A 15,688-nucleotide genomic window follows, 5' to 3' on the forward strand; every position below is an offset into this window, starting at 1 on the left:
AATGTTGTTTTTTCTACTCTCAGTCAGCTCCTAGACCTAGACTATCCATCTAAGAGGGAAGCTGCAGGGCAAGGCTAGGTCACCCTGGTCTCCTAGCAGCTTATCAAAAGAATTATATGGGCAAGTTGGCAAGGTCCCTGCTGTGAATGGAATCGTCTGTCCATCTCGAGATGAAGATAATCCGGCATGCACCTGTAAAGAAAAGCACTGCTGAGGTAAGTGATTGGACTTCGGGTGCTAGTTTGGCCAAGCGCTCATGTCGTAACCAAGCTATCTGTGCTCTCTCTTTTCCCACAAATGATTTTCCGTGCACATTTTATTTTAGTAAGGGCATGTCAAATAATTTTCCCTCTCGACGTAAGAGTCTAAAAAGCCATTAGATTTTCAGGTTTAAATCAATAAATAATTATAAGTCTAAAGTGGATGAATTTGTAGTTACTACATTTTAGAACTGTTTAACTTTTTTTTTTTTGTATACAGGTAACTAAGTTACCTAACTTGTTAGGAAGTATAATTTGGTGTAATATAGGAGTATAAGGTATCTGTATCTGGGAAATTTTGTTTTGGAAATTTTCTTCAAAGGATAAAAATGATTGCTACTTTTCACATTACTAACAGACATAGAATTTTAATGAGCTCCCCTAAATCAAGTATGAAAACTGGAAGAGAACACAAGAACCATACTTTTAGGATTAAAATGATAACCACGTAGGAAGTCTCCTTTTGGTAGGTCTCTTATCTTTCTTTTTTTTGTTTATTTTTGTTTTGCTGTTTTTTTTTTTTTTTTTCCCTTCTCAGGTTCCATTTGTGTGTGGTTGATGTGGAAAGGTGGAATTTGGATTTTTTTCTTTCACTATTTTTAAACCTAGATTTTATGTATAAATCTATAAATAATGTAGCACTGTTTTATAATAAAGTGAAAACTTCTGGTTAGTTTATTACTACAGTCTTCCAGATTATACAGAATGGTATTTTTGTTATATGTCCTTTGCCTATAGAGGTTTGTGGAAACTTGGGGAAGATGCAGCTTTCAGAATCTAGTTAAAGCTGAAGGAGGAAACTGTTCTCTTTATTTTCTTTTTTACACTGGAAGAATTAGTAGCAGTTGTAATTGACTCTAGCCACACGGTAGCTGTCATCCATGCCTCAAATCAGTCATTTGTTCTTCATACGTATACGAGTACATCCATAAACATTTGCCTGAAAAAGTTTAATCATAGACTTTTGAAAAAATATTATTAGTAGGATTTATATGAATTTATTTACTTGAAATGCTATTTTAAAAATGAGCCATAATTTCAGTATCAGAATACAGAATGTCTAAGTAAGATCCTCACCTCTGCCTCGTCAGAAATACTAAAGCTCATCTCTAAATCCTTTATTAGGAAAGATAATCTATAACCCATTTGTGTATTTAAAAAAATAATGTTATAAGTACAGGCAGTTTGAGAGTTGTTTTGTTTTCTTTGATAGCGTGAAGGATTCGTGAATTATTGGTGAAGGTGAAGCCATAGCTCTAAGTGTAATGAACAGTACCCAGACGGAACGCTGTCTCTGCTAGACATGCTTCTTATAACTAGTAAATTACTATGCTAGGTGTTTTTGTGCCTACATTTAAAAACATTCACCTTTCTACCTGATGTGTCCTTGAAGCTTTACTATTTTGTGTCTAGAAATAGTCCAATCCTTCTACTCTTTTTGGAATGTTGTCTCAGGTTCAGTTAAACTTTAAAATTTGAGTATGCTGGTAAAGGAAATTAATTTGTTAAATGAAAGTGTAAAGACCCATATGCATTTGTTAGAGGTATGTGGTCCATTTGCATTAGTAGAAGTTATTTATAAATTTAGAGGTCTAATTTTTCTCTATAATGATTCTTTGTAATATTCCCTAAGTGGAAGCAGTTATACTTGTTCAGATCTGCATTACAAGGGAAAAGACTTTCTTTCCTAGAATAAGGTGGCTTATTTAAGATCTTCAGGAAGGCCCCTAAAAAGTACCTTTCAGGGGCTTCCGTGGTGGCGCAGTGGTTGGGAGTCCGCCTGCTGATGCGGGGGACGCGGGTTCGTGCCCTGGTCCGGGGGGATCCCACATGCCGCGGAGTGGCGGGGCCCGTGAGCCATGGCCGCTGGGCCTGCGCGTCCGGAGCCTGTGCTCCGCAACGGGAGAGGCCACAACAGTGAGAGGCCTGCGTACCTCAAAAAAAAAACAAAAAAAAAGTACCTTTCAGTTAGAGGACAGTTGGTTTGGTTTATTCATTAAAGGCAAAAGTGTTTGTTTTGGTTTATTTTTACTGTTTGAGTTTTGCCTTTTTTTTAGCACTTGGGGAAAAAATCATGTATTTTGTAACATGAAGCTACAGTAACATATAGCTACAGCTATACAGTTATTTATAGTTATCCAATTTAGTAAAACAAGAACCATCATACTGATATAGAAGGTGCCATGGGCACATATTTTTTCTGTAACTGTTTCTGTGCAGGTTTCTCTTCTAGTCCTGGGGTTCTTGTGATTAACATATTTAGTTTGTCAAGTTTGGGTTCATCTTCAAAGTTGGTAGGTGGAACAGCTGACAAAACAATTGTTTCTTATGTTTCTCTCCTACTTAGTTAGTGTTTTTTGAGGCCCGTAATAGGTGATGGAGATACAATTAAAATTCAGAGGAAGTGTTCAAAGAGATATGAGGAAAACCAGGAGAATATTCCAAAGGGAAGTTTGTGTTAAGGGAAATATTTGAAGCTCCTGTTTACAGGTGATAGAGTTAGAAGGGTAGTTGTTCAGTGTTTTCAGTTTATGTGGCTGTTGAAGTATACACACACACACATACACATATACACACATACACACACACACACATACGTACACATATACACACGCATATAAAGGAAATACTGAGATATTTTACATTTTCATACTGAATATTTGAGATCCTGTGTGATTTTTATCCTTTCAGCACATCTCAGTGTGGACGAGCCACACTTCAGGGACTCGTATCCACATGTGGCTAGTGGCTGCCATCTTGGGTCGTGTGGTTTGCTTGTCCTGTCTCACCTTTCAGATCGCGGCTTAATCATTTCTCAGGGAGCCTTTCTCTCACTCCCCAGGGCTGTCCGTTTCCTTGCATCCTCAGTCTATTTATGGAGTCGTATACCTTTAGAGCATTTATCACACTTCTAAATTAATCTTCAGTTACTGAGATTGTTGTCTCTTCCACTAGATGCAGGCCTGAGTGTTTCCTGTTGTATTTCCAAGCCGACACACAACTGGTGCTCCAGAAACAGTATTTGGAATGAATTGTCCTAATCGCTAGTGTCAGGCCACTTGGCTAGAGTCACACATTTGATTTTAGAATCAGACACTAAACTCCTTCTAATTCATTTTGCTGGGATGAGAGTATATAAAAATACCACGAACATGAGAAGTGGTTTTAATTGTAAGTTGTTTACTTGTAATGGTGTTTTGCTAGATAATAGTTCTGTGAGCTTTCAAGTATTTTTAACTAGTAGGAAACTTTTAAACTATAAGCATATTTTTAAGTTGATTTAACAGACTTAATGGTAAAAGAGGTTTAATAATTCAGATTTTTAAATTTAAATTCCCTGCTCACGTTCATCCTGAAAATTTTAAGACTGGCTTAAATTATTATAAAATTAAGTTATTTAAAATGAAATTTTATAAGAATGGGATTTTTAGATTGAAAATACTGGTCTTTTTTCTTTTGAAAGGATGCTTATTTTGAGTTTGATGAGATGATTAAACCACGTGATCCACATTATTTAGTTATTTGAAAGCCAGATTATAGACAAGCCTAGGTTGTGTTGAGTGTAAGAGAGGAATTAAACATTGTCCATTACATAGGTAAGTTCACACTTTTGTGTGTATTATGCAAGTAGAAAGAATGAGACCCGATTAAGGAGTTGGGTAAGATTTCGTTGTGTATCTCATATCTGAGCTGTGTCTCCAAGTGATGCTAGGCGTTTATCAAGAAGAGAGGGAGGGGCCTTTCAGTCAAAGGAACAGCACAGACACAGATACAGGAGACACTTTGTAATATTTCCTCTAAGTGATGAGAAGCCAACAGTTCAACCTGTGGCTGCAGTGCAGTGTGTGTGGGGTAGGGGGCAGAGCCAGGGAGTGAGTCTGGAAGTGGGGACATCCAGGTAGAACCGTAAGGAGCCCCACATGGCCCTCTAAGGGGCGCGGACCTGTGCTGAGCAGCCGTGCGGGAAGCGGTGGAGGGAGGGGAGAGCCAGAAGGCGTGAGCACCGAGGCGCAGGTGCCGCAGAAGGAGCGGTGGCGCGGGGCCGGCCCTGTGTGGAGCCCCGTGTGGAGAGGAGGGTGCAGGCTCTACACTGACCCTCGTGCCCCCAGCCCCTCCACCAAGGGGACAGGAAGTTGAGGACGGCATCATGCTGCGAAACTCTTCTTTAGATATCGATGACCATAGTGTGTCTGTACTTTAGTGAATTTTAATGGGAACTTACTGCGGAATAAGTCTGTTAATTACCAAAGGACAGGATACGTTTTACAAAATAAAAAAAATTACCGTACGTGTTTTATTAGTGAATTAGGCTTTTACTTATGTATTTTAGAGACCGTTTTCAGATTTGCCAGAACTTAAGGAATAAAGTAGAAGTCTAAATAGGATAGTTTGTAAAAGCATAACTCTGTATACAGCGAACCAACACTGTAACCAGGAACAGGCGGCCTGGATAAGATGCCTGTGCTTTGAAACCATCCATCTCTCTTCTTTTGTTGTGTAGGGAGATCATGGGGGCCAAAAAACACTTCATTCTGCTCTCTTTTCCAACCCTGTAACATAGTTCTGCCAAAATGTATTAGGAAAATCTCCCTACTCTTTAGTGGTTGCAAGAGCATAGGGTAAGGGCACCGGTGTCTTCCTGACAAGCTTTGCCACTGTTAGCTGCAGCAAGGTGCCCGCAGTGGAGACTGCACAAGCCCTTCCATGTCCACTGGCCCCTGGCTTCTTTTGGAAAGAGCGGGGGGAGTGAAGCCTTTTCTCTCTTGTTTGACCTTTGGGATTCTCATCCTTATTGTATGTCCTTTGTGGGCATCGCAAGGTTGGTGTTGTGATGGCTTTTTCACTATATTCACCTTTTAAGCCTTAAGTAAGGTTTCAGTGTGGCAAAAAAAAAGGTTAATGTTTTGAAAAAATGTACACTGCATCACTGATAATAAAACAATATATTTGATCAGTGTTAAACTTCATAAATCTGATATTTCAGTCAAACTTTATAATATTTTATCCTTATAATTAATTTGATAACTTCACTATTTCAAGAAGCTAGACTCTGTTAATTTGTTTAGATCTGATCTTTTGCTTAATGAGGTAAAATGCCATCTGTTTTCCGTATAGATTCGAGTTCTGTGAGCCTGCATTTGTGGTTGGTAATTGTCTGCAGATAGCGTCAGACAGCCACCAGTATGACCGGGTCTACTGCGGGGCTGGAGTCCAGAAGGACCACGAACACTACATGAAGATACTGCTGAAAGTCGGGGGCATCCTTGTCATGCCTGTAGAAGACCAGGTAGCTTCCACTGTCCTTTCACTTGACGTAGGAGACGCACTTAGCGTAAGACGGGAAGCGTTACCTCAGTGAAAGGTACACTGTAAGTGTTAAGGAAGAAATAATTACTCTTCACAGATCTGTCTATAGAGGAGAACATTGAAACGGGCTCTTGACTATTAACCAAGGCAGGTGCGGAAAAGACCCGTTAACTAGGGTTAGGAGAGCCGCGCAGAGCTGCGCCCTGGCCCGGGTGAGGGGAGCGAGTGCCACTGAATGTGGTAACTGCTTCTAGCTGGACATATGAAAAGGAAATCCTGTTTGCGGTTTGGTTTGACCTGCTTAACTCCATTCCAGAAACGAGTAAATTTTTGGATCTTCTCTTAGTATACGTAGGCGCATTTGAAAGTATTTTTCACCTATTGTCTGCCTTTGGTTTGGAATTATTAGGTATAATAAGTGTATGAAATACTGATTTATTCAGAAAATGGGTGGCTCTTTTACTTTGAAATTTTATAAATATACATTGCAAAAAATATCTTTTATATTCATATTAACCTACATCTGAGATGTTCAAAACACCTTGTGCTTTGTAAGTAGAAGATCGATTGTCCAAGATGACTGGGACGTAGTGTGGTCGTTTTGGAGTTTGTATATCTGAGGGTCCCCTAAGTTTACACATGTGATTTGCAGGTCAGAGGATTCACCATCACCATGTACTGTGTTTGTCAGTTATTAGAAAGAATATAAAGCATTCATTAAAACACATTCTTGGAAAAATGTTACTTGAATGCTTCCGGAGTGTTGAGACTCCCAGATTAATCATCTTTTTCTGTTTTCCTTTAAAGAGACGTTTTTAAACATATAAAATATGGTTTCCCATTGGTATTTTATTGAATATTTATTATATACTATTGTACTAATGTAAAATGTAATAGGCTGATTGCTATAATATAAATTGAAGATGCTAATTCATCTTCCTTCAGTCATGTACTGAGCTAATATTTTTTCTCTAGAACTGATGGTGGGTATTTGCTGACTGGGTAAAACTTCTAATCCCCTTGTGACTAGTTACATATATCTGTGAAATGTCAAGTTGGGATTAGAATTAGAATCTGTATTTTATAACCACCATGGAAGATCATGAAGTTGATTCGTTGGTACAGTAATGAAAACGTCTTTTTACTAATACAACACTTTAACCAAACAACTGAACCTGTGTGAGACGTGTGTTTTGGGGGCCAGTGGCAGGTGTGGGTTAGAAGAGTACCCCTAGAAGCCCTCAGACCCCAGATACAACCTGCAAAGTCATGCCTTTTGCGCTCAAGTGTCTGTCTTGAACAGCAAGTATTTGTGATTCCTCCTGTATCATTTTATGGTAAATATTTAAACGAAAGTAATTTGCTTGCATTCAGATACAAGTGATTATATAGCAATCACTGCTGTTATTCTGTTAAAACAAAATTGTGACTGTAAGGTGATCACACTTCCAAGATAAAGCCGTTCTATTTCTTTTCTCCCTCTAAATAGTTAACACAAATTATGCGAACTGGACAAAACACTTGGGAAAGTAAAAACATCCTTGCTGTGTCATTTGCCCCACTGGTGCAGCCGAGCAAGAATGACAGTGGCAAACCGGACTCTGTGGGCCTCCGTAAGTAACCCCCGGGCCTTTCTGCCTGGACCGTGGCTTATGTTGCTCAGCAGCTGTGCTCGGGATTAATGGACTGTGTTAATTATGAAGAGTTAAGTAAATCATGCAGTAAGACATTCCATGGATTTGTTTTTTTCAGTGAAGCTCCTACCTTGCGCCAGACCCTGTTAGCTGCCTTCATGGAGGCATGAAAAGAAGGGGCAGGTCAATGAAGAGATGAGTTTGTTACTTACAGTTGTGAAATGATTAATTACGGTAAATTTGTTGGCACCATTTTCCATACAGAGGGACAGCAGACACAAAAGCCTTTCTTTAGGCTGAAAAGAGCTTGCTCATTCCAAGACCAGCAGTAACTTTCAGGGTCGCTGAAGCTCCTCGGCTGGGCTGCAGAGGACAGCTGATGGAGACTTTCCTTGTCCTCAAGGAGAGAGTCAGTGTTGATGGGGGTGGAGTTGTTTGAAGGTAGGAAAATGGTGGAGGAAAAAGAGGGCTCTAAAGTTTTACCCTGAGCCCCTCACTGAGTGATGGTACCATTTATTGCTGTTTAGGACTGAGGGGTGAATAGCTTGGAAATCGGTGTAGGAAGATCAGAGACTTTTATTTTGGCTGGGCTTGAGTTTCCCATTAGGTAGGCATGTGGGTGTCACCCTGCTGCACGAGCTAGGAGGATGGGTGAGGAGGCGCTGGGACTGGGCCTGTGATCCACCAGCTCAGAGCTGGACCACGAGCAGAGGCAGGGCCGAGAAGTGGGGGGACAGCAGTGTGCGGTGTGCAAGACCGGACTTTGGAGAAGGCGGGAGCGCTGAGCTCCCTGAGGGCTGCCGAGACCCTGAGGAAGAGCGGTGAGCGCGGCCGTGGTTGGCCCAGCGTGTATCATGGCTTTGGAGACCAATAAGTAAAGTTCTTTGCCAAAAATGAGCTTTAGAACTTTACCATAGTAGACTTCTTGGTTTAATTTGCTTTCTAAATGAATTTATTTCATAGGAACCTGGGAGAGATTTCATTTTATTTTCAGGGTTATTTTACCCTCTTGCAACCCATGTGGTTTTGTGGTCTTTTGGGGTGTTTTTTTTAAATTGAATTTTATTTATTTACTTTTGGCTGCGTTGGGTCTTCGTTGCTGCGCGCGGGCTTTCTCGAGTTGTGTTGAGCGGGGACTACTCTTCCATGCGGTGTGCGGGCTTCTCATTGCGGTGGCTTCTCTTTGTTGCAGAGCACGGGCTCTAGGCGCGTGGGCGTTAGTAGTTGTAGCATGTGGGCTTAGTAGTTGTGGCATGCAGGCTCTAGAGCACAGGCTCAGTAGTTGCAGGCACGGGCTTAGTTGTTCCGCGGCATGTGGGATCTTCCCGAACCAGGGCTTGAACCCATGACCCCTGCATTGGCAGGAGGATTCTTAACCACTGTGCCACCAGGGAAGCCCTGGGGTGGTTTTGAGAATTAAATGAAGTAGTGTTTATAAAGTGCTTAGCAGGTAATAATGGCTTAGTAAAGAATAGTGTTGGGATTTGGGGAAGGTCAGTAAATTACACCTGTTTCCCCTGCTCAAGTTCTTAACAGTGGAGAGGTGGACTTGGGGACTAGGTAGCTAGGAATTGAAATGGAATACGATGTGTGGAGAATAAGAACACGTTTGCTTTTCTGTTAAAATAAGTTAAAATAGGTTTCTGTGTAGAGAACATTATTTCATTAATCATAGGGAATAAAAATATGAAAGAATGTTAGCACAAAAAAACCCTAAAAAATACACGTGCAAATCCTTTGCCGAACGTATTTTGTAGCTATGAAATTGCTCATGTCAGCAGTTACTAAAATGTATTTATAACTTTTCCTCGGGTTCATCACAAATTTTTATTCAACTTAAAGTCATATTTCTTTTTCTTTCTTTGGTATAAGACATTATAAAAATAAATTTCACAGCAGGCCCTTTAGAAGGGGTGAAGGAAAAACTCTACACCAACTAAAGGAAAACTCTGTTTCCTTTATACACCACCTGCCGAATCCTCCTGTCGTCCAGACCTGTGGGTTCTCCTCCTTGAGCAATCCTGCAGTCCTCTGCGGACCCCAGCGAGCTAGACTGTGGTCTGGTGCAGTTGTGGTGCTCGCCGGTGCTAGCACAGACCCCGCAGGCTGCAGGCTCTGTCCTCCTCCAGCTTCTCACAGGCTGCTTGTGAATCAGGCCCCCATGACCCCTCCTAGAGTTCGATAATTTGCTGGAGCGGCTCCCAGAATGCAGGAGAACAGATTACTCATTAGATTAACTGGGGAACAGCCGGATGGGAGTGATGCCCAGGGCGGGGTGTGTGGGCGGATGCGGACGTCCACGCCCTCTCTGCGCGCACCACCCTCCCAGCACCTCCAGTTGTTCACCAGCCCAGAAGCTCCCCGAGCCCTTTCCATTAGGGCCTTCTATGGAGGTTCGATTGATTAAATCATCGACTCATCGGTGATTAACTCAACCTCTAGCCCCTTTCCTGTCTCTGGAGGGGTAGCCTGAAAGTTCCATTTCTCTAATCCCATGGTTGGTGTGCCCAACAGCCAGCCAAGCACCTTGAAGGGCTTAGTGAAAGTCACCCCGTAACATCAAGTCACGTGTGGTTGAAGGGAGCCTCTCATGAACACTAAAAAGCACTGCTTTTCACTTTGATGCTCTCATCACTTAGGAAATTCCACGTGTTTTAGGAGCTCTGTGTCAGGAAGGGGAAGCCAAATGTACATTTCTTATAAATCTCAGTATCACAGAGGTCAGGAGATTTCATGAACTGTTGAACTGCACCACACTGAGCCATATGAAGTTGCGGTTTTGTAGGTTAAAAATGGGGTTTGACCTAAATCCAGTGCCCTTTTCAGTCTTACTTAACAAATAAAAATGAAAGTGCTGACTGCTAGGTTCCTATAAAATCTACATAGAGACCACCTTTTGGGAAACAAATAGAGCTGACGTGTGTGTCAGAGATAACCTTCATTGTAGTTTTGGCCTGAAAGCTTCAATTCACAGTAAAATTTTATAGCAGTCAGGACTAGTGTTGTCTGTCTGGTCCATTGAATCCTTCTCGTGACTAGAAGCGTTAGGAACAAGGAGGTTGCAGTACAGAAAATACTGGGATTTTTGAATAAGTAGGGCTGAGAATTGTCTAAAAGTGTTCGTATTATCAGAAAAACGTTTAAATGAGGCTCTTGTGGGTGCTACTTCAGGACCTGTGAGTGTTAGAAGCGACTGAATGGAGCCAGGTCTGAATCCTTTTCCAGTCCGGGTCCGTCGGTGCTTCTGCAGTCGGGCTGTCCCGGCGGTCGTCGTGGTGATCGTGTCCCTGGAGGAGCAGGCAGTGCTGGCAGAGGAGGACGACAGTGGACGTGTTGGGAGAGCGCCCGGGGTGTGGGCGGGTCACACCCACAGGGACGCCCGAGAAGTCTAAGTACTCCTTCTCTTCTTTGTAGCTTCTGAAGCTCTATCCCCGCTTGTTCTCTACCCCGCTTCCTGCAGTGGTCCCTTGACCTCCGGCCTCCCTCCCGCTGGCGCCCCCTGGGGGGCCGTCCTGGCCTTTGGGGCTGATGACCCCATGACTCCCGTCTGCAGCCGGGCCTTGCCCCCAGCCCGGCGCTGGAGGGACTGCCGCGGCTGGAAAGGGCCAGCACGTCGCGTGGCCTCTGGGCCCCGAGCACCTTGCCGGCCCCTCCCCGCTTGCCTCGCCCGGCACTGACTGGCTGCCCCATGTGAAAGGCCCACGGGGTGGCGGCAGCGCCCAGACCTCCATTTAGGACACACAGCGCGAGCAAAACAAATCTTTATCTTCTCCTCCCCGAACTGTGCTTTCTCTTGGTCACGTGGGTAATCAGCGTTACATCTGCCTCGCCGCTCGGGCCAAAAACTCTGCGCCCAGTCCCCGTCCGTCCTGTCTTCACAGCAGAACTCAGGCTTGTCCCCTCTCTCCGCCCCAGCGTGGTCCTGTCTCATGCCGGCCCCTGGCACGCCCGCTCCTTCCCTTGCCAGCCGCCACCCCACAGAGGGGCCGGGCCGTGCTCTTCCATTTTGGGTTTCAGTAGAGAGTCTGAAGAAAAGGTTTTGTAGCAGGCCAGGAAGTATGGGCTAAGGGATCTTGGAATTGGTCTAAAATACCTCCTGCCTGGAGTTTTATGAAAGACCACATCTCCCGCTGCACGATGTGCCCAGCTTGTGACTGGGCAGAGCCCCGGGCACTAGGGCAGGAGGGAAGCACCCAGGACAGGATGTGTACCCTCAGGCCCTTTGTGGGGGGGTGAGGAAGGGCCCCAGGCCTCTTTCCTACCCCCCGCCCCCAAGGGCTCACAGCTGAGGGCAAAGAGCGGCCACATACACATTCGGATAAGTGACATGATCACAGGAAGGTTGGGAAGGAGGTAGCTAAGAACAAGTACCAAAAGTAAGGGGAGAAGTGATGAAGGCTTTCTTGTGCTGTTGAACTGAGGAGGGCTGTGTTTTGTTTTGTTAGGTATTTGAGAAGAATCCTTGATAAGGGTTTTATTCCCACAGGGGTGGAAACTAGGAAGAACGGATTTCAGGTGGGGACCTGAGAATTTTCTTTGTCTGGGTGCAATGCACTGGAGGAGGCCACCAAGAGGGGCGTGTGGCGCTAGGTCTTAACACCTGCGCGCCGGTGGGAAGCAGGAGTGAAGCAGACAGGGCCTGTTCCGACTCTCCCCGTGCGCTAGATAGAAGCGAGCGTCAGCAGCTTAGGTCTGTGGTGTTTCGGGGCTGCTAAAGTGTGCGCCGTGATTTCTGGGGGCCCTTTACCTGTGAACCAGTTCTGCCTGTTGATTTACAGAAAGATGGAAACTGCGTGTGCATGCGTGTAACAGTCTAGAGCTCAGACTGAGGCAGCTGTTCAAACAGTGCCTTCATTTGAGGTTTTGAAACAGGTCCTTCACATACTTTTCAACATCAGAAAGTACAGAAGATGTGTAGGGTAAAAGCTCTTCTCTTCTTGTCCCCTAACTGCTTAATTCACGTGCGCTCCAGCCGTTGTAAGTTATTTATCCTCCCCGAGAGGGTTTATGCTCATACCTGGGGATGCGCACATGTCCGTACACACAGACTCCGGTGCCGTCCGCTGTCCTCAGTACTGCAGTGGTCTGGCACATAGTAGGCGCACTTCCTAAAATCTGTGTTAGATGAACGTCAGTTTTTTGTGTCCTGTCTCCTAATATTCACTAAGAAGTGAACAGTATGTAACGTTTTACTTTTTATGTTTTCCGTGTGTTTTTAGCCCCCTGTGCTGTCAGGAATCTGCAGGACTTGGCTCGTATTTACATTCGACGCACACTTAGAAATTTCATCAATGATGAGATGCAGGCCAAGGGCGTTCCTCAGAGGGCTCCGCCCAAAAGGAAAAGGAAGAGGGTCAAGCAGAGGATTAACACTTACGTCTTTGTGGGGAATCAGCTTATCCCTCAGCCTCTGGACAGCGAGGAGGAGGAGAAGATGGAAGAGGATAACGCGGGGGAGGAGACGGGCCGCGGCGCCGCCCGCGAGCAGGAGACGCCGCCCCAGAACTTGCTGAGGGAGAAGATCATGAGGCTCCCCCTGCCCGAGGCTCTAAAAGCGTACTTGACGTACTTTAGGGAGAAGTAACTTAGAGCAAGAAGGAAGAACGCCTACTGATAACTCCTTTAGTCTTGAAAATGTAGCATTGTTAGACGTTAAAAGAGAATTCTTTCTTTCATCAGAGTGAATTTTTAGTGGAAAAAGTATAACTTGTTTCTGTCTTGGTAATAAAAATGATGTATTCTGTGATTAAAAAGAATCCCTTTTATAAAATATATTTTTCTTTAAATCTTGTTAAAATTGCTGTTTTAACTTGGAGCGACTTCAAGAGTGGAATGTAACAGTAGTCAAGACTGGGTCCTTCAGACCCTCATCTGGTTCCTTACAGACTAGTAGTGGTGAGGGTTAGATTTAATCTTCCATAAGGGGAAATAATCAGGAAGCATATATGTAGTCTGATTCCAATTGCAGCCATTTGCATTTCCTCCATGAAACCTTTATCTAACAAGGAAATCAGAAGCTTTGTGTGTTGCAGTCACTATTGCTGAGTTGCTGTAGGTCTGTTCCGGGCAATGTTTGAGTGCAATAACGATGCAGATACGGAGTAACGTAGCTTTAAAAAGCCTCCTTTCAGGGAGTTCAACAGCACTGCTACTCTTGCTCTGGAATCTGTTGCCAAAAGACATGGGGAAAACATCTGCTTCTCTCATAGAGATTTTAGGAGCATGTCAAGTGAATATTAAAGTAAAACGTATATACTTAATACAACTCTTAGTTTGGGTGGGCCCTTTACATTTTCAGTATTTAAAAATGATGAGGTTATCTTACTCTGAAGTTTTAGAAGATAGTATATTTAGGACGGTTTTCCCTGTAGTCCACTGTATAAAGTATTTGCTTTAAGAGAGTCTGTTGTTCTACGCGACTGTTGATGGCTCATCGGTGAATCGGCCTGAGTGGGCTGGTCACAGGTGCACTTTAGCAAAGGAAACTCCTGGTTCATTGGCAGGTTCATCCTTGACAAGCAGGGCTGCGCCAGCCTGCATTTGCTTTGAAATTCATCTTTGTAGCATAGGAAGTAGTCACAGAAATTATATGTAGGTGACCTTTTCTTTGAAAATTCGGAATCATAGTGTAATCTTTGGGACCTACACCGGGCTCATTTAATTTCTTCCCATGTTTTTATTTTGTTCTTGTTTCTTGTGGTAAAGTAACAGTGATTTTCATTTTTTTGATTAATATCCCATACTACTGTATTCATTATTTGAATGTCAGTAGTGAAACAGGTGGTAAATGCCGTTATTAGTGTTTCTTTTCTTCCTACTAGGGCATGAAGAGTCATGCCTTGTTTAAGAAAGTATACAGTGTAGCATATTTACTGTTTAGTGTTCCATGGATTATATATTTTTTAGAAGGGAAAATTTGAGAGTATCACTTATCACCACCAGCATCACTGTTACAACTGTTGAACAAGTATGCTTGAGGAAACGCAATCGATGTGTAGTGGAAGGATTATTATGTCTCTGCAAAGATTCAACCGTTAGATGAATGGTTTAAAAAAAATCTCAGCTCTGGTAATTCCACACATGTAAAAACAACTGTTTGAAATAGTCTAAGCATGAATCATCCCAGGTAAATCAGGATCTTTTAGTAATGTGAAAGATAATTTCGTGGAAGCTGTTCGTTTTTTACCATTGACTGGGCTTGGGGGTATCTCCACAATTTTTCTTAGGCGATTACTAAGCTGTTATTGTTAAGAAATGCCCCATTCATTTCTAGCAAGGAAAAAAAAATAGTTTCAAGCTATTGTCACGTTAGAAATGTTCCTTTTATTTTGAAATCAGTGTCCATTTTAGAAGTTTAATTTGGGGCTCCTGGTGCCCACATATTTTTTATCTAGCCGCCCCCCCACCAGCTTTGTTGTTTTCGGGGCAAGTGTTCAGATAACGTCAACACGACGTTTTCTTAAATCGTGGTGTTAACTATTCATGAGGGACGTTTTTGTTCAGGATATATTTGAAGATGGAGTTTTTCATAGCAGCTTTTATTCTGTTGGCTTTGGCAAAATGTACAGTAGGTTTTCATAATCATTGCCTATTTTTTGTCATTGAAATGTATCTTTTGTGTTTTTAAATGCATTTATTTCACAGTTGTGACTTTACTGTTGACTTCAAATAAAGAAGTAGAAATAAAGAATGAAATTTTAAGCGAAAGCCCTTTTATCTATTAATGGGAATATATTAGAATGATTAAGAATATTTTGGGTGTTTATTTTTTAATGAATCATGTTATATTTGAGTGTGGATAATTGTGCTTTATAGGTGGAGAGGTAGCAAATAAAGATGAAGTAATTCAAAATGATGAGCAGTGTATTCATGGGAATTTACAGTGGGGTAATTATTTGTTTTGCGGAGAGAAAGTAGGCCTAGGGAGGGAGCACGACGACTTCCCCCCTCAGTCAGATTGCTGCTTGGAGATGGCTTGAAATAGCACCCAGGATCTGATAGAGCCCGAGAAACTGCCGGCAACACCATTAACTACCAGGAACATCGTTTAAATCTGTACTGCTTATTGGTCCATATATGTGGTTCTAGTACTAATAAAGAAAAATGTCATTAAGATAGCACACATAGTAGTTAAAATACAAAATGTGGAAGTGTTGGTTTCCAGCTGTTTGAGAGGACAAAAGTGAAGCAAAACCTGTTAATTTATGGGAAAACTTGGAAAATTATTTTAAATAGTTGCATATAATTAAGCATCGTTCTCCAGTGGCCTGCCTTTTTTCTCTTTCTAAATTTAGAAAATGTCAGTACACCTATGGATATATGCTGAATTATGGTATAGAATTGTCTGTATTTGGACATCTCATTTCCTTTTGACTGTTGCCACCGCTGAAGGGTGTAGGGTTTTAAAAAATTTATTTTTATGGGGCTTCCCTGGTGGCGCAGTGGTTGAGGGTCCACCTGCCGATGCAGGGCACACGGGTTCGTGCC

General features: G+C 42.8%; 1 protein-coding gene across 4 annotated transcripts in view; it reads left to right on the top strand.

Moving 5' to 3' along the window:
• The window catches only part of PCMTD1 (protein-L-isoaspartate (D-aspartate) O-methyltransferase domain containing 1), a 60,594-nt gene extending 45,547 nt beyond the window's left edge, over positions 1 to 15,047 (top strand). For all 4 annotated transcript variants that reach the window (XM_082675188.1, XM_082675189.1, XM_082675186.1 and 1 more), the window contains 3 exons: positions 5,376 to 5,547; positions 7,057 to 7,180; positions 12,421 to 15,047. In XM_082675188.1, the coding sequence (XP_082531314.1) occupies positions 5,494 to 5,547; positions 7,057 to 7,180; positions 12,421 to 12,785 (543 nt within the window). In that variant the 5' untranslated portion in view covers positions 5,376 to 5,493 and the 3' untranslated portion in view covers positions 12,786 to 15,047. The remainder of the gene's footprint in view (positions 1 to 5,375; positions 5,548 to 7,056; positions 7,181 to 12,420) is intronic.
• Positions 15,048 to 15,688: the final 641 nt, after the last annotated feature.

Source organism: Grampus griseus (genome assembly GCF_964374135.1).
Source record: "Grampus griseus genome assembly, chromosome: 17".
Classification (NCBI taxonomy): domain Eukaryota; kingdom Metazoa; phylum Chordata; class Mammalia; order Artiodactyla; family Delphinidae; genus Grampus; species Grampus griseus.